General features: G+C 36.6%; 1 protein-coding gene across 2 annotated transcripts in view; it reads left to right on the top strand.

Moving 5' to 3' along the window:
• MAP3K20 (mitogen-activated protein kinase kinase kinase 20) overlaps nucleotides 1-25,927 on the top strand; it is a 120,574-nt gene that overhangs the window by 29,125 nt on the left and 65,522 nt on the right. For both annotated transcript variants that reach the window (XM_025165115.2, XM_015887662.3), the window contains exons 3-8: nucleotides 8,481-8,568; nucleotides 12,636-12,737; nucleotides 14,843-14,908; nucleotides 16,514-16,542; nucleotides 16,643-16,780; nucleotides 20,953-21,039. In XM_025165115.2, coding sequence (XP_025020883.1) covers nucleotides 8,481-8,568; nucleotides 12,636-12,737; nucleotides 14,843-14,908; nucleotides 16,514-16,542; nucleotides 16,643-16,780; nucleotides 20,953-21,039 — 510 coding nt within the window. The remainder of the gene's footprint in view (nucleotides 1-8,480; nucleotides 8,569-12,635; nucleotides 12,738-14,842; nucleotides 14,909-16,513; nucleotides 16,543-16,642; nucleotides 16,781-20,952; nucleotides 21,040-25,927) is intronic.

Below are 25,927 nucleotides of genomic sequence, written 5' to 3'. Positions count from 1 at the left end.
AGGTGAAGACTCAGAGGGGTGTAACTGAAATGGTTCCTTCTCTTCTAGCGTGCACTAGCTCTTATGGTTATGGTACCCACAGTTTTACAGCTTATCTGAGCAAGATGCACATCTGTAAGAGTGTCATTACCTAGTAGGTGCATGAAAGCTCTGAATTGATTAGGCTGTGATGCCAAAAATGCAAATAAATAGGTAAAAGCAAGAAATGTTTTAGTCCCTAGAGTTTAAGATTATTATCACATCCTATCCTCCTTGTTAAGCCAGTGGGTCATCTATTTTTGTACTACAGCAATTTATCTTGCTATTTCTCCCTATTTAATACTGGAATCATTTTCATCTAATTAACAAGCTTATAAGGATGCTTGATATTAATTAATTTCAACTTAATTCCGTCTTACCTACCAAACAAAGATGATAAAACTGGAAGCCTTTGTGCATGTGAGATAGATAGAATAATGACTATTCTTTAACAATTTGGATCCCCCCCCCCCAAAATATTTTGGTGTGGTAGATTGATTATCTACCTTGAAAACTACTCAGTCCAAATTTCCAAGAAATGTTCAGTTAACCATGAATGACTTTTCTGGTTGGAACTTGGCTGTATCTCTTTTGAGGCCTTCTTAAGGCTTGCTGACTTAAATCCAGATTAAAAGAAACTTTTTGGGAGGAAACCCTGGTCAAGACCTTACTTCCTCTGATAATTGTATCTCCTCATTGAAGATCTGGCTTACTGTGGACCATCCTCTTTAGATATATGCTATGGCAAAAGTTTTGAACCTAGATATCCCAAAAGACAGAAAATTTCACATTTTCATTATTGTGAGCTCACAGGCATTCTTTTAGTAATACCTAGATATTTTTATAAAATCCTTCATGTACTGCATAGAACTGTACTTACATTGGCACAAAATAACAACCTCTCCTCCATAAGAAATAAAACAACAAGAAGATATAATAATATTTCCTACCAGGATCACCTTTGCATCTGCTCAGGCATGGAAGTTGAATCTGTGGCACGTGTGTTACTGAGTTTTCCTCTGTATCATACCTGGCATCTCAAGCTTATTAAGTCACCTATTTATAGTCACCTAACCTCTCTCACCTACCTAGTGGTTATAAATCAGTTACAGGTAGTCTTTATTTAGCAGTCCCAATTGGGACGTTAAGCAACGTGGTTACTAAGTGAAACCGCGATTGTGCATATGATCTTACTTCAGCTTTCTTTGCTTTACAGACCTGCAAAGTTTGTAAATGCAAGGATTGGTTGTAAAGTTATGGTTTCATCACCGTCATAACTGCAAAGAGTTGCTAAACGAGGACTGCCTGTATTGTGAAACCAATTTACTGAAACATTTAGGAAGGTCATGCAATGTTTAGCTATAGCAATGGCCATCAGAAACCAGTGGGTATGTCCTACAACTAATTAACCATAGACTCTTTTTTTTTTTTGGTTTACCATTAAGTAGTCTGACCATTCAATCTCACCTCTTCTATTAATCTCTGTTCAAGAATTTGTTTGCCCAGTACTCCCAGATAGATTTTTGGGGGCATGATTCAGATACAGAATGCCTAGCCCCTGATATGTATGCTAGCTATAAAGTTAATTGGTTTGCATGCCTTTTTCCCTTCTAAATTGCTTTATAGTTTCTAAACATTAATGAGATAAAGATGCAAGGCTTGCAACAGATAGTCAGATTTTAATAGTATTATCTCCAGTAAGCCCTGTGATTATAAACTGAAGCATGTAACTTAAGATACAGGTAGTCCTTGAATAACGACCAGTTGTTCAGTGACCAAAGTTACAGCAGTGCTGAAAAATGGATTTACAACTGGTCCTTGAAGTTATGGCCATTGCAGTGCCCCTACAGTCACTGATCGTGATCTGGGCGCTTGGCAACCCATTTGCATTTACGAAGCCCTGCTGGCTTCTCGCAAGCAAAGTCAATGGGGAAGTCGGCAAGGGAGGTCGCAAGTCACTTGGGTAAGTCTTCCCCATCCACCCTGGCGTTTCTTCACTCACATGCACCGCACCCTTCTTCCTTCCTTCATTCACTCACTCACATGCACCAGTGCCCTCCTTTCCCTTTTGCTCGCTCGCATGTACTGTGCCCCCTTTGCACTGTGCTGCGGCTCTAGGACTTTGCAGGAGGAAAGCTTTGCAGGAGGAAGGAGAAAGCCTCGTAGTCATTAGCTTCCAATGTGAGCTGCAGAGCATGCACTAGAAGCGCCCCTGGAGAGACCGCCAGTGCCCAGAAGTGCCCCTGGAGTGCTCCTTCTGTGCTAGAAGGGCCTCTGGAGAGTCCTTAAGAGAGCGAAGGAGGGAAGGAGGGTGCTAGTGCTTGTGAGCTAGTGAAGGAGGGTATGGTGCATGCGAGTGAGCGAAGGGGGAAAGAGGGCCAAGAAGCCCCTGAGCTGCAGCATGGCAAGCAGCCCCAGAGCCACACAGTTCTGGGGCTGCTTCCCTCACAAGGCAGGCTGCAGGGTGGCCAAAAGGACAGAAATGGGGGGGGGGAGATAGGCAGTGGCGGGAGTTGGAGGCATTCCCTTGCCTTACTGAGGCTCAAGGCTGGGAGTGACCAAGCCCGTAATGGCTTGGATTGGGGTGGGTCCTTGGCTAATGACTGGTGGTATTCACTTAACAGTTGCAAAGGGGATTGTCGGGATTGCTATCGCTAAGTGATTCGATCAAGTGATGTCTCGCTTTACCACTGCATGGCTTAGTGATGGAAATTCTGGTCCCAATTGTGGTTGTAAATCAAGGACTACCTGTAGAAATTGATTTACCTTAAAATATTTTGACCAGTTTATTCAATTTAAAGCTCTGCTATTTGGACTGCCAGCGCTTCTTGAAACTCCCTTCTAGTGGGACTTTATCGAAGTGTCAAGAATGATTGATTGACCCTTTATGCATGGATAGTCAAAAAGAATTATTGTAAAATATTTGAAAGGTAAATCCTCACCTGATTTGCAGCCATGTTTCCTGGTAGCTGCTGTTTGACAAAAAATAAGACTTTAGAGTTGCTTTGTTTGTGACACATACTTCCAGGCATGTTTCTGTCTTTTCCATATTTTCCATGGATTATTTATACTTTTAATTCAGAGGTGATCTATTAATATTGCATTGCCTTAAAATATGTATTTAGTAATTATATTTTCCCATTATTATATTGCTGTAAGTCTTTCAATTAAATAAACATAACAATATAAAAAATATGGTGAGCATTGTTTTGATACCTTGCTAAGGAAGTCTGCAGATATTTTGCATATGACCATGCACTAAGGACATACAATCGTGAATACATTGCACTGTGTGAAAGAATGAGAGGAAGCTACACCCACAGAATTAACATACTGCAGATTATATGTGCACCAACAGTGCGTACTATTGGCAAACGTTTTACCAGCTAGGTAGCCCTTACACAGGAGAAAATTTGAAAGAACCTGAAATGATTGCCAATAGTATTCTGTTGATAGATAGGATTCTTACCAAGCCTGTAGCTAATACCTACATAGCATAGGATCTATAAGCCTCTAAAAGAAATATAAATCACAGACCAAGATGCATAGAATGGGTCTAAAGCATTTTACCATCTGTATTCCACAGAATATGTGAAAGCTGTAGTAAACTGAATCAGTTGCGCAATCGAACTTTGATTTTTCAACATCTTAATTCCCTTTTTGTAGGCTTTCTGGGTAGTACAGTTCATATACATGCAAGCTCCTAGTGTGTGTCTTGGCTATACAATATGGGGAAAGTCTATATTTATAGGTAGTCCCCAGGGTGAGAACACCTGGGTTAAGGACAACCCATAGTTAAGAACAGAACCTATTGCAGCAAAATTTAAGTTAAATACACAATGGTTTGATTTAAATTCACAGTGGCTCAAGTTTATTACACAATACTACTTATACATTATTATACAGTAATACTGTTCCGGCTTACATATAAATTCGGCTTAAGGACAGATATTGGGAATGGCATTTGTTCTTAATCTGGGGACCACCTATACTTAACAACCCTTTCCTCCACAACAGATTGTATTAGTGTTCTCTGTGTGGGCTTTAGAGCAGAATAATTAATTCCATGGCTGTAGGTTAGACTGGGATGTTTTAAAAAAACCCTTAAAAAAAGCATTGGCAAATTACTTTCGTACTGCTGCCAAAATAATTCCATAGCCATGTCTGCAAAATCACTTTGCTTCAGCAGATAGCAGCTGATCTGGCTGACCTCATTTGAACTAACACAGGATGGGTCATTTGGTACTCGGGTGGGTACCAAATGCCAGGGTTGTAGTTTAGTCTTGGAACATGAAAAACATTATGGAAGAAGGAAGGAGCAAACCGTCTCGTTAATTGTTGCCAAAAAACTACATGGACATGTCCATTAAGGCACCTTGAAGCTCAACTCGAAGAAAACTTATCTTTTTATGTGCAAATGGTGGGGGGGAGGCGATGGGATGTGGCTGTTGGCCACAAGCTAAGAGTTACAGGAATTACATGTTCCTTTGTGAGGATGTGTCTGGTTGAACTGTATTACGCAATAAAAAACTTCGGGAAGAAGCACTTTTTGTAAAATATTGCAGGGGAGCAGCTATTGCATTACAACTTTCCCAGGATTTTCGTTCAGTAGAACTTTAAAATACTGTAGAACACTTGAGTGGTTTTTCTTTTTTTATCTGCCTTCAGCCATTTCTAAACAATATTGCTATTCCGATAATAAAACGCGGTAAATATTCTTGCCACAATAAAACTAATGAACTCTCATGAAATAGTGATAAATATTAGTAATCATTTAGTGATGTTCTGCAACTCAGAATGCTAGAGTAGTTAAGCACATCTAGCCCTGTAATTTTGTCTCATGAAAGAGTACCTCATGCTGGGAAATTTAGCTGATTTATTAAATATGGTGTGAGTTGGTTGATCTAATGGCAAATGGAATTTATTTTCAAAATATGATCTTGACAATTAATCTCAACCTGAAGAAAATGCACCCTAACTGTGTTGTGACAAATAGACAAGCAAACATTAAAAATAAATCATTGCCATGTTGGTCTTTAAGAAAAACCCATAATTTGGTTATGTCTTTATTGGGACCAACTAGTGAAGCATTTACTCAGTGGTTGGTCCCAGTGAAGTTTTTACTCAGCGATTGATTTGGAATTTAAATTAAATATTTTATTGGAATGTTTTTGAGATGGGGTTAAAGCAAGCTGTTCTTTTGCCTTTGGATGGGTTTAGTGACATTTATAACCTGATGTTTTTGATAGAAAAAAATATTTGCATCAAGATAAGGCTTTGAAATAGTGACAAATGTTTTTCTCAATGAAGCAATTTCTTAAAAATAAATACATAAATAAAAGTGGTACAGTGGTACTCAGTTCCTGACTCATTCAGTTTTCTTTTGTGGATACTGCTAGAAAATTAGTTACTTGCTACAGGCACAATGACCTTTGGACCCCTAGCTAAATGTTTCTAACAGTTTAACAATCATAGTTTTCTCCAAAGCATTCTAGGATTTGCCAGTTCCTGTAAAACTCCCCCTAATCCTATCACTCTCCCTTTTTCCCTCCTGTCCCGTCCCCCGCTTTATTTCACATTAAAGCCATTACCTCTACAATGGATTCAAGACAAAAGACAAACACTTCTATGTCTTACGGAACCAGAAATATATAGCAAAACGTGAGGCAGCAAAGTATTTACGTAAATAGCCTGTCCTATCCTTGTTCAATTGTAGACAATGATGGAAGTCACATGTATGATTAGCATATGGGTAAAGCAGTTATCTGTTCTTGTATTCATGGGAAATAGGAAAAGGTTAGAGTGACTATCTGTTCAGTGAATAAACTTTCTGGGTTTTTTTTTCCCCCCCTTTTCTAAAACGCATGTGAGAATATCCATTGGAGGAAAACGGGAGAAACCTTAGGGACCTAGAACTGTGACGAGCCTTATTTAATCATATGGCTACAATTCCAGGTCCTTCAGTTTATCACCTTAACTGCTCTGGAATGAACGAGCAATCCTTCCATTCCCATTGTTCCTTCGGTGATGAAGAAGCCCGCCGCTGCACATGCACAGTTCTACTTTCTGGCCAGTTAGGACGGGATGATGTTGACCTCCCGTAGTTTCCTGCATTGAAGGATTCTATTCATATATCTACTATTTAGGCTTCCAGAATATCCCCATGTTGCTTTACAAAGAAGGTGTGATTATTTATTTATTTATTTATTTATTTATTTATTTATTTATTTATCGAATCTGTACAGCTGCCCATCTCATCTGCGTGTGACTCTGGGCAGCGTGCACAACTGAAACATAACAATCAATATAATTTATTCACTGCACAGTTAAAAACAATTAAAAACCATAATTACAGAAGACAGAAGAATGCAATCAAACCTATACCAGCCATTTAATGGGCTCCACGCATCCATGGGATCCCCAGGCCCGAGGACAAGTTTTGAGGGCCTTCCAGAAGGCCAATGGGGTTGGAGCCAACCTCGCCTCTGGTGATTAATTGAGATAATTGAGCCTGTAGCTCCTCTAATACTCATTCCAAGTTCCAGTGTTAACAATTCCTAAATCTGAGATGTTATTGTACTAGAACTGCTAAATTAGAAAGCCACTGATTTGTGACACTCCTATGCTATCCCAAATATAACTCTTCTTACAGATACTTGTAGAAGATTGCGGACTATAATCTCTAATAAGCAGAGAGGCTTCTACATGTCTTGATTGTCCTCAGGTACAAAAGGAAGCAAATTGTAGGAACTAGTATGCTGCAGTGTGCTGTAGCTCCATTTTCAGAAGTTGTGGCAACTAAAAAAAAGTGTCATCACAAACTAGAAGTATATTTTGAAGAGTCATTCATCCATTGCACTTATCTGTGTGATTTCTTTATCTGACGATGCTTCAGCATTAAAGCTGTTCTGTGAACAAGCCTCTGCCTACCCTCAATTGGCTGTCTTGTCAACGTTGCATTGGTGGCCAGGAGTGCATTTGGAAATATCATATCTGACCATATACCTACGTGTCTTCGTTATTTATTTATTTAATTATTTTTTAGATTTATATCCTAGCATTCTTCTAGGAAATCCAAGTGGCTTATATGGGAATCTCCCTTTCTGCTATTATTAGATTATTGTAATGTACTGTATATGGTGATGCCTCTGGAGGAAACCTGGAAGCTTCACAGAGCTCAGGCTTCTATTGACTGTTGTTCTTCAGGAACATGTGACACCTGCCCTTGGCTTCCCATTGCTTTCAAAATCAAATTCAAGTGCTTGTTTTAGCATATAAATCTCTTTAGGGTTGGGGTCCTGCTTCCTCAAGAAACAACTTCTCGGTTGTGTTATCTCTTGTTGTTAGATTCAGTCACTCACTAAGGACATGCCATGGCTGCTGCCCAGGAAGGAGACCTGGCTAGAATTAACTAGGGCTGGGGCCTTCTCTGTGGTAGCATCACTTTGTGAAATTCTTCATACTTCACCCCTTCTGGCTGATTTATAAAAGAGTCCTGACTTTTATAAGCAAGCTTTCTTTTCTTAATTAACAACTCCTATTTATGATACATATTTTAGATTACTACATTGGATATATGTTTATATATTGGTATTAGTTACTGGTTGAATTGTTTTATAGAACTTTTGTCAAACATTGAACCTACTGATATGAAGGTTGTGTTGTAAACTGCCATAGGCACAAGTTTCTATGGTTAAAGGTAGACGTGAACCTAGTTCCCAGTTCAGCACATTTACTAGTACATCACCCAGGCTCTCCATTCCAACTTTTGAGTAATATCCTATACTTGAGCAGTCTTTGAAGTATGTTTAGAAACTTGAGTTAATCCAGGATGCTGCAGGAAAATTTCTAGGGAGCGTTTGTCTTCCATTTGACAACAGCTTCATGTAGTGTGTTTCTTCAAACCTATGTAGGACTTCAAACTAGGCTATATAAAAGATCACATTCTCCCTTACAAATCTACCCAAGCTTTGAGATCTTCATGAATTGCTCTTCTCTTGATCCACCACCACTGGAAACAGCTTTTTAGTAGCTGCTTCCCAGAAGTGCCAAGAAATGTTGTGCTCTCTCCAATAACAGTGGTTATTGTTCTGTCAGCAAGTATAAACATGTTTATTTCAGCAAGGTTTTGATATGGAAGTTCTAAACCGGTTTGTCTGTCAAGGTGGGTTTTGATGAATTGTTAGATGTTATTTGCTCACTGTCTTACATTTGTTTTTAAGCCATCAGCTCTTTTTTGTATATTTGTTTTTAAAGGTGCTTTAATTGCTTTAATTAGACAAATTTTAGTCTGTATAATCTGTAGGTTTAATGGTGATTTTTGATTTTCTGTTCTTGCTAGCTACTTTGAGCAAAATTATTGATAGAAATAACACCAATAATGATTCAAAAAGGTTTTGTGTTAATTATAGATTTATGCTGTTTTGTATTCACATCTGGTGCTTTTGTTGCATTTTGAACAGGCAGAAATACTCAGCGTGTTGAGCCACAGAAATATCATTCAGTTTTATGGAGCTGTTATTGAACCCCCAAACTATGGCATAGTTACAGGTAAATTACAGATCCTCCTCCTTTTGTGATGTGTGGGTGATGTTTCTGAAATGCTGGATTTTTTTAGTAGTAGGCTATGTATTTGTGCTTCTGCTGATTTATGTCTTTTCCATTTCCAGATGTTTTTGAAGGTTCTATATTTAATTTAGGATATCAAGAATATAAACACACTTATGCCATATCCCCCCATATACAGTATACGTCTTTCTCTATTTTATACTACTAATAACATCACCATGATCCTGCCTCAGAACAGTTCTGGCTGCAATTATATTTCATACTTTGTGTCCTATGTCCTGTTCTACAACAGCTGGAAAATACTTCAGGAGCAGCAGGACAGACTGCTTGGGCACTATAGGCTTAATGGTTTATCCTTTCCTTCTAGTCTCTGAACATCAGTTTGGTCAATGCCATGGTTTGCCTCTCCATGCAGCATCTAAACAAAGGGAGGAGATTGAACTCAGTTTCCCTTTGTTAGTGTCAGTGCTTGTGATGAACAGTTCCTATGGCAGGTTAAAAAAAAAAAGATACTTATGTCAGGCAATAATTTGATTCAAAATTCTTATTGGAGATTACACTCTTCCCATGTTCCATTATAAATATGTGCTAAAAACCTGTGGAATTTTAAACTGTTATCTCTCAACTATTAATTGCCAGATAAGATTTTAACAGTTTAAAGCAAAACAGAGCCTGCCTATTTTGAATAAACAGAATAATTGCATTTCATGAGACATAAATTGCAGATAGTCCTTGACTTATGACCATTCCTTAATGACTGTTCAAAGTTATGACCGTCGCAGTGTCCCCGCAGTCACTTGATCAAAATTCGGGAGCTTGGCAACCAGCATGTATTTACAATGGTTGCACCGTCCCAGGGTCATGTGATTGCCATTTGCAACCTTCCCAGGGGGCTTCCGACAGGCAAAGTCAATGGAGGAAGCTGGATTTGCTTAACAACTGTGATTCACTTAATGACCATGGCAAAAAGGTCGTAAAATTGGATGCAACTCACTTAACTGTGTCACTTAGCAACAGACGTTGTAGTCCCAATTGTTGTCGTAAGTCAAGGACTAACTGTAGGTGGACTGACCATTTTTCCATTAAATATAAATAAAATTAATTTTACACTTTCACAGAGTTTCTCCTCAGGATATTTAAGCAATGCAAAGACACTTTTAAAAGTTTACTTATGTTGCATATATGTCTGTTTTATTTTATACAACCAAGACTTGCATGAACTCTTTACTGATTTTGGTTGAAGGCTATCTAAATTGAAGTAAGTGATACAAACAAGCCAAAATAAAGTGAACTTATCTGCAGAAATAGAAATAGTAATTTATATTAGGACAAGAGTGGAAATAGAGGATTACGGATGAGGGATACCTTACAGATTCATATATAACTTTTTTTAAAAAATAACCTGCCTTTCTTTTCAAGTTGAAGAATACGTTAATATAATTTGGAAAAAACGAATTCCTTTATTCCTGCATATATTATTTCATTGTAATATGTGGAGTGTTTTCTGTGAAACCAAAAAATGGCACATCTCAGGGATGATGGTATTTGCTTTAGTTAAATGGTACAGGCTTTTTTCCAAATGCACAGAGAGCAATATGTAGATTATGCTTATGTGTGTCTTCTATCGAGGTGAAGAAATCAAGATGGGAGAAAACAAGAGCGATATAAGAAACAGCAGTTTCATCATTATATTCTGCTGACACCTTACACTTCATTTCTAGAATATACTTTGCAGAGCAGACAAATTGGGGGCAAATCCTACAGGCTGGTTTCAATTGGCTGTGAGGCATATTTACAGAGTCAGAACTGATCTGCCGTAACCACATCTTTTTTTTCTTGGCATGCCTCTATAAAAATGTTGAGCTAATATTGCAAAGATTCTGGGACAAAATCTAAGCCTGTTAGAGATCTGGCCAAGTGAGCTATTTTCATGAACTGAAAACACACTTCTGTCTTACCTCTCCTGTCAACAGACTACAGACTAGAGTTGCAAACTGACCTGAGCCTGACAGGATCTGTCACCATTCCCATTGTGGGAACTGCTAGGAAACGAAGATGAAATGTCTCCCCCCACCATATATTTTAGCCTTTAAGAACCAGCTAGAAGCTCTGCTTTTGATTGAGCAATAATGCTGGTGGAGGCAAGAAGATTTAACTACTTCTTCTGCCATACACCACCCCTCCCCGCTCCTGATTCTGCTGGTCTCCTCTGATTAAAAAGCACCAGTGATTTGTATTGTTTGGTCCCAACAATGCAATACATAGATTCTATATAAGATTCTGATTCAGATCATGTGTCTCTGTGTATTGAGATAGGATATCAATATCAGTACATTTCACATATTTAAATGTGCTTTTTGTTGTATTCTAAATGCTTGCCTAGCTAGAGTTTCTTTTTTAAAGTGAGTGATGTCGCTTAAGAGCCAGTTTGGTATAGTGGTGAAGGCACCAGGCTGGTAAGCAGGAGACGGTGAGTTCTGGTCCCGCCTTGGGCATGAAGCCAGCTGGGGGACCTTGGGCCAGTCCCTCCTCTCTCTCAGCCCTGGGAAGCAGGCAAGGGCAAACCACTTTGAAAATCTTGCTAAGCTAGTCTATTCCAAGAGTCAAGACTGACTTGAAGGCTATCTATCTGTCTTGAAGAAACATAGTATTCCCAAGACCTCCCTCTTATTTGGATGAATTGAAGGATTTGCTGAGGTCAGTAAATTTAAAACAGGCATGCAAACAACAACTAGGCTAAGGATACCCCCCCACCCCACAAGTAATGGGTGAATTCTGGACAAGTGTAAATGAAATTAAATGTAGTTAAATTAAATGTAGTTCAGGGACATGTTTCATACCATCCTCCATCTGTCACATTGAAAATGATAGTTTTTGTCTTGTGTTAATTTGAATAAATTTTAGTTGTAATAGATTTAACTAATATACAGGCTAATACAAGATTTTTGTTGCTGATATCATTTTTTCTATTGTTTTTATTAAAAAGCTTTTTTTAATGCTACTCTTGAGTTTGTGTCTACACATGGAACAAAGAATGGCACATACATGCAGATGAGGATGATGTAATCTCTGGTTGTTGTTCCCAGAGTTATCAAGGGTAGGGTCTGTGTATATGATTAATGATTCATGCCATTCATCCATTAATGCATGCAGGACGAAACTATGGACAGCATAATTATGAGTCAGATTAGCTTCATCAGATGGATTTATTAATTTCTTTACATTTAATGGGATTGGTATTATTTTCTTGGTACTTACAGTATGACACAGAATGCTAGGATTATTTGCATTTTATAACCCATGAGAAATATGTATAGCTATCTTTATATCCATTTCATAATGTTAGGGGGAGATTATGTAGGCTATAATTCTTGCTGGCTAGTTCTTTTACTGTTTAATGAGGTATATGTATTAATTTGTGTATTTAATGTATATATTTAACTGATATATAATATATATGTTTATTTAAATATATTATTTTAAAACATTTTATATCGGTCTCATCAGAAAAAAAATTCTCAATATTATTTTGTGTTTATGTTTCATTCTTGTATTTATCATCTCCTTTATATTAAAATAATTTGCCTAATCTTTGAGAACCAGCATGGTGTAGTGGTTAAGGTGCTGGACTAGGAGTGGGTAGACCCAGGTTCTAGTCTTCCCTTAGGCATGGAAGCCGGCTGGGTGGTTTTGGGCCAGTCACCCTCTCTCAGGCAAGACTGGGAAGTAAAAAGAAAAAACAACCCAGAAGGTGTTAATGGCAAATCACTTCTGGCAGTGACCAGCGAAACTGCATGGACTTGTCCATGAAGCCGTCAGGACTCAAAAACCCAAATGATCCCCACAACCTTTTATTCATAAATCATCCTGTCCTGCCTTAAAGTTAATGTATTTGGACTGTCTATGATATGTTGTTCAGTCTAATTGTTATTGCAACGTTGTAGGTAACATTAGTTGCACTAATTTTGAAATCAAAGATTGCTCATTATCATGCATCCATCTGTCATTAAATGTACCCATTGAAACATATGTTTGCTATTTTGTAACAGAATATGCTTCTGCTGGGTCATTGTATGACTATATTAATAGCAACAGAAGTGAAGAGATGGATATGGATCATATAATGACCTGGGCAATGGACATAGCTAAAGGTAAGTGAGATTCATTGACAGCAGCAGTGGCAATAATTCACAAAAGATTAGAACTCTATGCTAATTCCATTTCCTATTCAGCTCGGGTCAATTCTTAATCATTAATCTGAATTACTCATAGTGCCTAAAGATGGTACCTTAATTATCTGTCCTATGAAATCTTCCAAAACTTCCAAAACTCTTTGATTCACTAAATAATTGTCATGAACTTTCTTCAAGAATATAACTTTAGAGAGAATCTGGGAATATTTGGCATCTGTAGTAGTTTATTTTGTAGGAAAAAGGATCAGTGAGAACATACCTCCTTTATTGTTTTAAAACTCAGTATCAAAATTACGCAGATAGAAAGTACATGAAATGTGGGCAGATTTTCTGTTTTGTTTTGGGGTAAGAATTGAACATACAAGGGATATCCAGGTGGAAAAGGATTCCCTGATATTTTGATACTGGTTTACAAATAGTTGCTTAGAGTTTAGATGGGGATGATGTCATACAAAAGGGATTAGATTCCTTTCCCATCCACACACATTTTTCTAACATCTGTTGCCCTGAAGCTGCTTTTTTGTACGTATATTTGTATGTCTGTACCTGTATGATTTTCCCCAGTCGCTACATTCTTACATTCAGTGATCTCTTAACAACAGCCTTCCTCAGTATCATGCCTTCCAGAATTCCCATGTCAGCACAGAGAAACCACAGAGGAACATGAGTATGCATATGGACTTGCTTAAGAAGACCTAGGGTAGAAATTTTGTGTGAGCAAGGAAGTATATATTGAGTTTGGGGATTTAAGAAGAAATAATTTGTATCTGTCCTAGTGAGAATGCATTTCAAGTTGGTGCTAGTTATTTTTAATGAGTTTATGGGATCTCGTGGAAACCTAAACCAGCACTTGAACTCCTTAGTCCAAAGGACTCGATTTTTTAGAAGCTTTATGTGTTACTGGAGTATATTTCAATTGTGTACATGTACTGTATCTTAAGAAATGCCTTATATATTAAAGACAAGTGAGTATTTTGAATCCCACTGACAGACACAAGAAATATTTAAACTGATGAACAACTTATATATCTTGTATATCAAGAAACATTATCATATTTCCAGTCAAAGCATATGAAATACAAATAACAATTCATCTAAAGTATTCCATACTTAGATTCAGATTAGTCAATAGGTCTTAATTCCAAATGCACAGCATTGATAATCTTTCTCCCAATTTCAGAAAAGTTATCATTTTCCCATGCCAAGTTCTGCCTGTGTTTTCAAAACCTATAGATTTTTTCATGAAGACAAAGAAGTAAATAATCTTCCAGTGATTCCCTTTTTATAATTTGCATTGAGTTTATACATTAAGTATAAGCTGGTTAACCTTTGTGAGACTTGTGGTATGTAGATGAGGATGATAATGATGATGATCTGTTTGACTTGGATACTGCCCAACTTAGCACAACACAGAATAAAAACGAACAACAGGATACAATCCAAGTAAAAAACAATGAACAGAATGGCAGATGCAGCCAACAGCAACCTGCATACAGCCTACAAGAGGCTCCAATTACCCTGGCCTAAAGTCTGGGAGGCTAGTCAGGTCTTTAAGGCCCTCCAGAATGCCATCAGTGTGGGAGCCACCCAGATCTCAGAGGGATCCTCATTCCAGAGGGCAGAGGAATATTTCTCAAGGGCAGATTGTCCTCACTGGAGAGGAAAATAGTCATTGTATGAGTCATTATGCTTACTACCTAATTGAAAACTACACACACACACACACACACACACACACACACAAATAAATGATATGCCTAGGAAGTAATAACAAAGTTTAACAACATTTCTAATCATGTGCATGCAGATGCAGAAACTGCAGCACACAACTAGAAATTATCTGATGTGAGAAGGCAGCCTTGTGTAATGACTGGGCAAATGAAGTGCTCAGTCATTAACAAAAAGATGTTGGTATGGATGCAAAGCATATGCTTATAACCACAGATATCAACCAATTGCACCTAATGTTTGCTGAACCCATCTTATTTGTTTTGTGAACAAGCTACTGCTGGTCCTGACATAGCAAAATAGTTTTATAAAACCTTTTTCGTTTTTACTTTTAGGAATGCATTATTTGCATATGGAGGCTCCGGTCAAAGTAATCCATAGAGATTTGAAATCCCGGAATGGTAATTCAGCATAAATTTACATTTTGGGGGGGAGGGGTTATTTTCCTGCAAACTTGACATTTTAGGGTTGATACTGAAAAGAGCTGAATTCAGTGCACAATCCACTTTGATAGATGTAATATGGATATATAAATGTGCTGTACAGGATTTTAAAAAATATATCCTGCCTGCAATATCAAGGGCTGTGTGCATGGTACTACAGGACCTGCTGGATCAAATCAGTATGCATTGGATATTACTGATGGAGAGATGAATCCAATCTTTTATTTTCTGCATTCTCAAAATGCATTGTCTTAGCAGTTCTCTCCCTCCCTCCCTCTCTCTCTCTCTTTTTTACTTTAATATGTCCTACGCGGTTTAGGTTACTCCAATTGCTTCTGATTAAATTCAGCTCTTCCTCTTGTAACCCTGGGATTAGAGATGGGATTAGAAGGCTCCGATAAAAAGGACACCTTCCCTCATTTACCCTCCCCTCTTGGAAAAATAAAAAAGAATTATGAAATATTTTCTAATAGTTTTACTTTTTAAGTGATGCCTAAAATGGTTAATAGTGAAAGAAATTGGTCTAAATTTGGAAGTGTACAGAATTAAAAAATAAACTAAGTTGTGAAAGAATAGAAAAGCTGGTCCAGGACAGCAAACCTTTGGTTTTCAAAGTCCATGAAAAGAAATAAAATGATAAAAATGTAAAATCAGATCTGTAGAAGCTGCTGATATTGAAAGTATTGTAAATGCAAAAAATGAGAGTTATCAGGCAACATTACATGTGGCAAAGTAAATATTCTGAGCCATGTTTATTCCTCCTTTTCCTCAGTAGTTCTTCTCAAAAAGGTAATGCTTTCAATATCTGTTTGATGTGGTGGTAGGTAGAGTTCAGAATACATTTTGGAATGTTTCTTCTCTTTCCAGAGTCATGTTTGGCCTACCTGCTTCATCTAAGTAGGAAAAAAATGATGAGATGCACTAGTCCTTGGCATTGGCCATTTTTAGCTCCATTTTCAAGAAACATTTAAAATGTTTTGAAGCAAAATTCAATCAAATTCACAATTATTGCCTGGAGAAACTATGTTTTTGTTAGTATACATCAAACATACTTCTATTAAGAAATCAGAAATAAAGTTAAAATATAACTTCATTATCGGTTAAATGTGCTAAAAATAACTATTCCGTAAGTTTCAGTTTTTCCTCAACTTTGTATTTTCCCATTTTTTTTCTTTGGTTTCAAAAGTTCTGGAAATTTTACAGTTGTCTGTGATAGTCTGTCTGCATATTTTAAAGATATATGTAACTGCCTTATAAAGCATGGCAATTTTAGTTTTAAACTATTTCCCAGTAATTGTTAATACTGCATTTTTCAGCTCCATTGCTGTAACTCATTAAGTTGACATTATTGGTGATCTATCTGCCATGATCCTGCATAGAGAGAATTAAGTCAATAATAAAGCCATTTGATTTCAGATTAATGTCAGTCAGAGAAATGTTAACTGGGCTTGCCAGTATATATAAGCCTATCATATATGGAATGATTTTTTTTTTTTTTTTTAAGAAATGCATATAGTTTGTTCATAGCATTGATGTAATTTTCTCTTTTTCAAAAAATTTCAGTGGTTATAGCTGGTGATGGAGTATTGAAGGTAGGAATATTTCAGTCTTTTTATAAAAAATATGTGTTGTGCCGAACTGGGCCTACTGTTTTTCTTAAAACAAAAACATTTTTGCTCTACTTCATTCTAGATTTGTGACTTTGGGGCTTCAAGGTTTCACTCCCATACAACACACATGTCTCTTGTTGGTACTTTTCCATGGATGGCTCCGGAGGTTATCCAGAGTCTCCCAGTATCAGAAACATGTGACACATATTCGTATGGTGTGGTGAGTATACATATTTCTGTCCAGGCTTCTGAACGCATTAGATAAATCTGTCTTTAGACAACTGGATATAATTCATGCTCATGTTCCATGCACACGTGAAGGCACAAAAACCAAATGGTATTTAGGAGGCACTCATTCTGCCTTGTATATCTCCCACCCACCCACCCACCCACCTACAGTTCTATGGATTTCATAGCGCTCTAATTTTGTGATACAATTTTTGGCGCAGAAAAAGCTATGGCCCATACCTGTGCTAATAGGCTGGGGGAGATGGGTGGCATACAAATTTAATAAATAAATAAAATAAAAAATAGTCAGCAAACATCTGGAGAGCATCCGATTACCTGTTCCTTCCAAGGTCCACACTTCTGCCATAGAAGTCAAACCCGAGATTGGATTTTTTTAAAATTCTTCACACTTGCTCATGAAATTTTAATTAATTAATTAATTAAAAATCAATCTAAAGACAGTTAGAAATTGCTTAAACCTTACTGATTTCAAGGAGAACTAATTATTGCCTGCTTACAGCCAAACCTGTAAATATCCATTCAGAATAAAGCTAAAGGAAGTTCAGTGGGGCTGATTGTCAGATAAGCTATCTAGAATTGCAGCTTGGATCTAGCTCATAATTTTTAGAAAAAGTTTACTTCCCTTGAAGGAAGCAGTTCAGGAAATGGCTTCTGGATAAAATGTCGATCACTGGTTTACTTTAAGTAGGTTGAGTAATACTTATGTGTTTCAGAGAGAGAGAGTTTCAAAGCCTGCAATATCTTTTTTTTCTTTTTTCCCTGACTTGGTATTCTGCATCTTAAATAGTGAAAAGAACTGGAAACATTCATGGAGAGAATGAAATTCAGAAATAATTGCAGACTGGCTCAGAACTAAATGTCGATAGATAAATAATAATCTAATCCAGTCATTCCCTTGCTTCTGTCAATGGGGCAGGGAAGAGCGAATTCCCAGTCCTCTGGGCAATCTCAGAATCTGTTTCTTCTAAAGCAGAGTTTTTGGAAAGGGAAGAAAGTTCCAGAGGGAATTTAGGAGGAGAAAGCCCTGTCACAAAAGTAGGTTTTTACTTCTGCCCATTTTAAATTCTACTCTAGAAATCTGTTCAAGTAAGCTTAAGTGCATCTGTATTGATTCTCTTAACTGTTGATTTCTATCAAAATTTCTTTTCTGTAGGTTTTCAACTTCTAATCAAACAGGCTAACAATGTGCTCCAGAGATAAAGAATCCATGGGAAATGTGGCAATTTTTGATTTAAAACAATCTCATCCATAAATAAAAGTTTTGAATGGTCAGCTAACACAATCTAGGGCACTAACAAATGGCTTTTGTGCTGCACAGACATCTGCTTTTCATCATTTGAAGCACAGCTGAAATTCTGATAACAAAGAGCAGAATCCTTTTCAAATGTAAACTACTAAGATGTTGAGAAATACTATTCTGTTGGCAGAATCCGTGGCGTTTCTTTTATTTATTATTTTCTCTGAGTTTTTCCCTGCCAGAATGGATTGTATTCATTAAACTATTACATTGCTTCCAATGCAAAAGGAAGCATTTTCCCACCCCAGTATGCTGTCCGCCCAAAGGTCCAGAGTTTTCTTGGTCAAGCTGAACTTGTCTTTTCTGAATAAGTCACAAGAACATGGGGAAAGATGATAGACGTACCCATTTATAACTTTCTGAGCTTTACAAATTATTTCATGGAGCTGGAACAGAGGGTCTCAAGTTCCATCTCTTGTTATTTGGAAGTACGTCTCAAATAGTCTCCTGAAATAAATCCTGTTTTAAAAAGTAAACATGTCTTTAGTCAGAATCTTCTATTTTGTTATATGAAAATGACCCACTATAGCAAAGCTGAGTTTAGATTTAAGATTTATAATCGTTCCCGTTATAAATATTTGTTGCCAAAGAAGAGATAATGTTTAACAACATCTAACATATTGTTCTATTGTCCCTAGACATGGAGCGTTATAGTGGGAGGAAAATAACATGGTTCTGTGCCTGATGTGAAAGTTATTCAGTTCAGATATAAGCCCAGTATAAAATTTCCACCAGCACATGTGTGCTGCAGAGTCCACTAGAGTTGGGCAACCAATAAATTCAAATAAATAAATAAAATATATGTATGTGTTTAATATAGCAGGCTTATAATAAATTCCGGCTTGGAAATGACAATCAACTGAAAATGCCTCATGGCGCTGAGTAATAATGTACATACGTCACCTTGGGTATGATGAAAACCTCTTTAGATCGGTGCACGTCTTTTAAACCCAGGTGTTGTTTAGTTGTGCAAAGTGCTGATATTTCTTAGTGAGTTATAGTCAGCAGCTGTGATTGAGGGTGACCGTAAGGTTGCTCCACACTGTTTGGGAAACTCCAGCTGTGCTGACCGGTAATTCTGAGAAACATACGCTTGTGAAGCTGATTTTTTGCCACCAATTTCTGTGCTTTTTCAGCTTATTTCTGGCATAATAACAAAAAATATATACAGCTGCTTACTCTGAGTCGTATTTCTGGGCTCTAATTGGTTCCAATCACTTTGTAACTCATCATAGATTTTTTTAATGACTTTTTACTGTGGCTGAATTTGAAGCACAGTATGTAACTGTGTAGTGTAGTGAAGTGCAGCTACATACCTGGAGTTTTTTTTTATTTGCATCATCATAGCTGTCCCTTTGAGAAATGATGTAATGGTCATAATACAATTGCATTTCCATATTACTATGTGCTTAATTGTAAAACTGCTCCCTCCATCCCATAACAACAAAATAGGCAGCCTTGAGTTAGTTGTACAAAATAAAGATGAGACATATATCTAATAAACCTAATAAATAAATAATAGCTACATGTAAACCCACTTGGTCAGTCTGGACTTTTTGGGGGGCACTTGGCAGAAGAAAAAGGATAAAGCTGAGATGAAGAGGCAAGGTCCTTCCTGGGCCTGGCCAGATACTCACCAAAAAAAAAAAAAAAAGTATTTTTCTGTTTCTTTTTACTGCACACAGCAATACATATAACTGGGATAGTTCCCATCTCCATTAATATGTCCTTAGCCTAATGGTTTTTAAGTAATACACTTTTATAGTTTTATAACTTAATCAGGTTTATTTAACCCCTAGGATGATGTCGCACCTCCTTTGATAGAAAACCCGGCTCAATATCAAGGGTTTTTTCTCCACATCTTGATGGGTAACATCTGGCAATAGGTTACTAATTACCTTTTTAAAAAAAGTAGCTGGCCCAGTTAAACCCAAATGTGAACCACAAGATAAGAATTGTAAATACTTAATAGAGCATATTGATCTCTGGAATACCTAACCAGGTCATTACTCTCTTAGAAAATATCAATAGGAGTTTTATTTTATTTTAGCTAAATGATGTATGTTCCAACTCAGATCAACAGAAATATGTCTGCCTTGTGAAATCTAAAGAGAGGCAGGTACTCTTGTAAATATGACTGCTTAGCCAAAATCCAGAACTTAGTCTGGAAAAAGAGATCATTGCTCTCTTTGACATAGTCAGTTACATTTTCCTTTGTTATAATGGTGGAATATCATGTAAATAAAATTAGCTGAAGTCATACCATACTGTAAAGTAAATTGATTTGCCTTTTATTTGGCTAAATATGAAATATAATTAAGTATAAAAATATTACCATAATGTTGGGATTAACACTGAAATATTTGAAAGGTGGAAGCCATTTTTGTTGCTTACAAATCAGTTCTGCTGCAGTAACTATTTTTTAGATTTTAGACTTAACTCTGGAAAGAACAAACCTAAAATGGATAGAGATTGTCTACTAAGAAAGAGCTTAGGTACAAGACAGTAGGTTGCAGAAACTTTTTCTACTATGGTTTGAAGACAAGAAATCTATTTGTTGGCTACCTCAACCATCAAACAGTGGAGGTACAAAGGGAGATTCACAAAACCTGGTCCCCAGCTCTCTCTCAGTAATTGTTAAATAAGGGTTTATTATTAAAGATAAGAAATATTCAACACTGATTTAGTATAACTATCTTAAGCACAAACATATATCCAGGTTTTTGCAGATGGGTTTTGATTGCCTGGTAATTGGATAGAGATCACACTGCATCAAGGTTTAATAATATATTTAAAATACCAAGTACAGAAATAAAACCCCTTTTTCTTTTTCTTTTCCATTCCAGGTTCTCTGGGAGATGCTAACAAGGGAGGTCCCCTTTAAAGGCTTGGAAGGATTACAAGTAGCTTGGCTTGTAGTAGAAAAAAATGAGGTAAGACTACGTTTCTACATTCAGGTACATAGATCAGAAAACAGTATTGGGTTTTGCAAAAGACTTTTTCATCTTCCTCAAATTGAAAGTAAGTCCACGCGTATGGAAAGATTAGCAGTAGGAGCTAACACAAAGGGTCAAAGTGATGTTATTCCTCATGAATGGACCCTTTACATCTAATTGTTGCAGCTTCACGTCGTGATGCTGTAGATCAAAAATTATACAAGTACTGTACTAGCTTCTCAGTCTCAATTGTAAAACCTGGGGGTTTGTTCTTAGGGATGAAAGAAGCCGTTGCGTCCAAGGTAGGAGAACAGTTTAACTCCATCTCCTGCATTTAGGACATCTTTATACTGGCCGGGAGTTGATCTATCTGTAAGAGACCTTCAGCTACTTCAACTTAACTCTCCCAGCAGGAGTCACTATAATACAAGAAACTGCCACTTAGATGAGGATTTCAAAAATAAAAGAAGATAAAAATAGTTTAAAAAAGAAGAAAATTACAGTTTTGCCACCCACGTTCCTCAGTCCATTGAAGATGAGCTCCTCACTGGAACTGGTAAGGCTAAGCCGTAGTTGCAGGCCTCCTCATGCCGTGTCTTTCCATTTCAAAAGGACTTCAGTGGCGTAAACACCCTTTGTACACGTCCCCAGCGTTGCTTTTCTTCTGGCTACAAATTGAGGCTTTTAGATAGTTGAACATGTGAGGGCATATTTCAACACATGGTCTCTTTAGTATCAAAGACAGGAAGTGTCGTTTTAAAGAAGAAATGTAGTGTAGCGGCTTTATTGCATGCAGGCAACATTTGGGATTCCTCCTCTATCTAGGTTGGCTAGAAGGCCGGGTACCGTTATAAAATAACCTAGGCAATTTCTTCAGTATGACGACTTGATTTTTTTGTTTTATTGCTGGCTTCCTAAAATATTTGGGAAGACTTTATGTATAATAAATTTAATTATCATTTTAAAAAAACAGGAAAGAATTAATGCAAAACATGGCATTCTTGCTTTTAAATGTTCTTTTTGAAGTATAGAAGGCCTGTGATCTCTGTGAATCAATGTGGAATAACCAATTTAGTTGGGATGGTTTCTGTCACTCACTATAAACTTATACCTGTAATTCTTACAAATTTAATCTTGAAATAATAAGATGTAGTGAGTATCATTCTTATTTTTTAAGCAGAAGGAAAATTTGTTTGAGTTCATCAAAATAGCCTCACCCCATTCTATAGATAAGGCATTAAGCAAGAAACTTCCCTATCTAGATCAATGCTCTGATCTTATAGTTGGATACGAGATCTGGGAATAGAATGAATGTATAATAATATGCTAGTTCTGCCACTTCATGTTAGTTTACGTAAACTGGGTATGATCCAACCCAAATTGAGCATATGAGTAATCTCTTCAATTCTAGCACTTTCCTCTTTGCCTTTGAAATGAATGGAATTTAGAATTCTTTAACTTTATTGGATTGCATAATAGTGAAATGAATTTTAAGGAGAATTAAAGCTTTACCAGTCATGGGTTTGGAAATGCTTGTCAAAATTTGAAAAAGTCAAGGGCATTAAGAGGGGCAGTAGTGGCCAGGATTGTATTGTCCATGGTTTCAATAGTATTCTACTATTCACTACTATACAGTGAATATGGAAATAGTATCCGTAGCAAAAAGTTACCATACTGGTGTTTGTTTTTTTAAACAAACTTGATTGCAGTTTTTTTCTTGTTATAAAAGACTGAAATGTCTATATGTTCTTTGTAACATTAAAACGGTCCTAATAAAGTGGTTGAATGTCTGAGGCTCCCAGTGAATTGTCATTCTGCAAAGTGTGTGTTGAATTCAAAGTTAGTCATGCTTTAGTCCCATTGAAATCAATGGGACCTATATTTACCTATAATTAACTTGTCCCACTGATTTTAATGGGCCTAAAACATGACTTAGTCTGAATCCACCACCTTATAATTATTGCACTGAGTTTACACTGTAAGGAAAGAACAGTGAATCTCACATTTAGTCCTAGGGAGAATTCTATTCTTTTGAAATTTAGAGAAGATGTAACCCACAAGACAGATAAAGACAGTGGAAGTCCACCCTTATTCCAAAAAGATGGCAGAAGAATTTGCATCCCCCTCTTCCAGAAAGATATGTAGGACTATCTATATTTTATTCTCTCAAAAACTTATTTGGGGTCTTCAGGTGAAATTCATAGTCAGAGGTTTGAACAAAGGGTTTGGGTTCAGTGCTGTGTCCATTCAAATTATACTAGCTTTTAAATGAGTGATCATGATAGACTCTAGGTTTGTAGGTGTTGCTCATATATAAGTCACACTGTACTCAGTAGGAGTTATTCCTCAGTAGAGAATTGCATCTCTTCTATCATGCCCACCCCTTTTATTATTGTTTCCTTGGTAATCTGCTTGTTTTATACTACAGGTGTAAATTCTGTTAAAGAAGACTTTATTTAATATCAAATAAAATTAATATCACATTACTAAGAAATGTCACTTTTATTAGATTATGACTGTCTTGAGGATCTACCCGATGAATAACATTCTATTCAAGTAAGATATATATGTAAGTTATGAGTTTAGTAACTCATTTTCCATCCCTGGAACTGTGAGGGTTGAGAGACACATACCATGGCTAGATTGTCAGGTGTATTTTTAGGGAAATGACTTACTTGAATATCAAGTGTCAATGCTACTTTGTTTTTGCCAAAAGATTTCTTGAATAGACTTCTGATATAGACGTTTTTCACATTTATAATATTCATGATTTTAATGGTTACATATCAGATTATATGCTTATTGTGTACATTTCCTCTTTAACATTTTCCCTTTTCTTAGCATATCTTCTTGTCTTTTTTTAAAAAAAAATACCTCTTTTGGTGCACAACAGCTATAAGGTTTTGCAAGTCCCATTAATCTGATATAGTGATATATTTTATTTAGCTTACTTCATACACCTCTTGAAAAAGTGTCATTTTAACCACTAAGCAGAGTTGTGAGAAACTCAGATATAACTGCTTTTTTATAATTATATCCTTCTGTTAATCACAGAATTAGCCATAAATTTTCCTGCTGTGTTATATATAAGGATATTAACAGTTATCTTTTTCTATCAGCAACAATGATACCATTATTCTTTTTATTGTAGCATTTCCTTTAATCTACTATCAATAGTATAGTAACTATGCAAACATCCTAGTTATTAGAAAATTTTAATTAACACACTAATATATTCTTGTTAAGGTTTAGTTTTAAATAAGAAGTTGTATTCTGTCCTTACTCCAATAGAGATTGAGTAAGTAGATAAGTATTATTCAATATTTTAGATTTTAATGTTTACTTTTAATAGAATGTCTAACAGCTTCAATATATTAAAAGTCTGAACATTCTTGAAGTATGGAATGATAAAATATGTTACTTAGGAATGGATATTTTTTGCGGTAGGCTGGATAGGATAGGATCCTGTTAGGGGTTTGGGGGTTTTTGATTTCAGGAGGATTGAGAAAAAAGGGGAAACTATTTTAATCAAAGATGCTAACAGAACACATACAAGGAATATAAGTATCATGACCAATGACAGATTTATTGTACTTTTGGGGTGTATTTCTGGAATCCAAGAATATTCTTCCATTAATAAACAGATTCTGTTATTTTGTAAGTCTTGCCTCACCTTACACCCTGTGGGCCAGCATAAACTGGAATTCTATTACATTTATTCATCATTATATGCTAGACTTCTTTCTGGTTAACTTGACATGATAATTACTGTACATATTTAAATTTGATTATTTTAAGTAGGATGTAGATCACAAGATCTCTTAACATTATTTAACACTTTAAATAACTAATAGGGCTATGCATGCTTTGAAAATGATTCAGAGAAGCGCTTCAGAACTTGCAGGAGCAGGGCATCTCAGTGTTCTTCCTTAAAGCAGCCTGTTGTTTTCAGTCTAATGTGGAAAGCTGAAGAAAGATGCTGCTACTTTAAGGAGCTGACTCATCCTACTCTTAAAGCACCTGCATCTTTTTTTCAGGCTTGTGTGGAAGCATGAAAAACAGGCTACTTTTTTTTGAATAGCAGAGAGATGCTCTGGTCTTGCATAGTCCAAAGCACCCCATCGGATTCATTTTCAAAGCAAACCTTTAATATGGAAATATTACTGGTGTAGAAAAAAACCAAAGAAGAAATATGTAGAAGTATTTAATGTGCTCCAACAAAAGAAGGATGGATTTAACGTGAATCAAAAGTAAACAAGAATGTTTCAGGAATGGCTCAGGAATTTAGATTTTTAAAACCGTGGGAAAATACATACACATAGTTCATGCTGCTATAGAAAGTTATACTGTGGGTATGAAAGCATGAGAAATGTAATGTAATGCAATTTTAAAAAGGTTTGTAGACATTACAGGGATATAGTTCTAAAGCCTTTTCCCGCCAAAAGGTTATATAGTGTATTTTCTCCAGAATGGTAATAGATCTAGGAAGTATTCCTCCCCCCCCCCCAGTATGACTATAGAACCAAGTTTTTCTTGGGGCATCCAAAAAAGAGTATTCTCAGCATTTGAGAACTGAGTTTTACAAAGACTGAAATTCCTGTTGTTTGTTTATTCATTCAATTTATACACCACTTCTCATATCTAGAAAAAATAACTTGCATCAGTCGTGTGGTTAACCTAGACTATACCCGTCTGCCATTTCACACAAATCCCAGACTGTACAATTCAGCATGTGTAGCATTTGTCTCAGCAGGAGTGATCTTCTGAATCTGGTTTGTGAAGCATCATGGTTGGTATCATTGTTGGTTCCCAAGTTATTGGGAAAACAATAGCTTGGTTTACTATCACCATCTCCTTCCAGGCATAAGGCGTGCCCTCTGCAGGC

Source organism: Python bivittatus, unplaced genomic scaffold (assembly GCF_059951505.1).
Source record: "Python bivittatus isolate LINGU-HERP-01145 unplaced genomic scaffold, Pbiv_v1 ctg000200_np1212, whole genome shotgun sequence".
NCBI lineage: Eukaryota > Metazoa > Chordata > Lepidosauria > Squamata > Pythonidae > Python > Python bivittatus.
The sequence above is the reverse complement of the archived record's forward strand: the minus strand, read 5'-3'. Positions and strand labels throughout refer to the sequence as shown.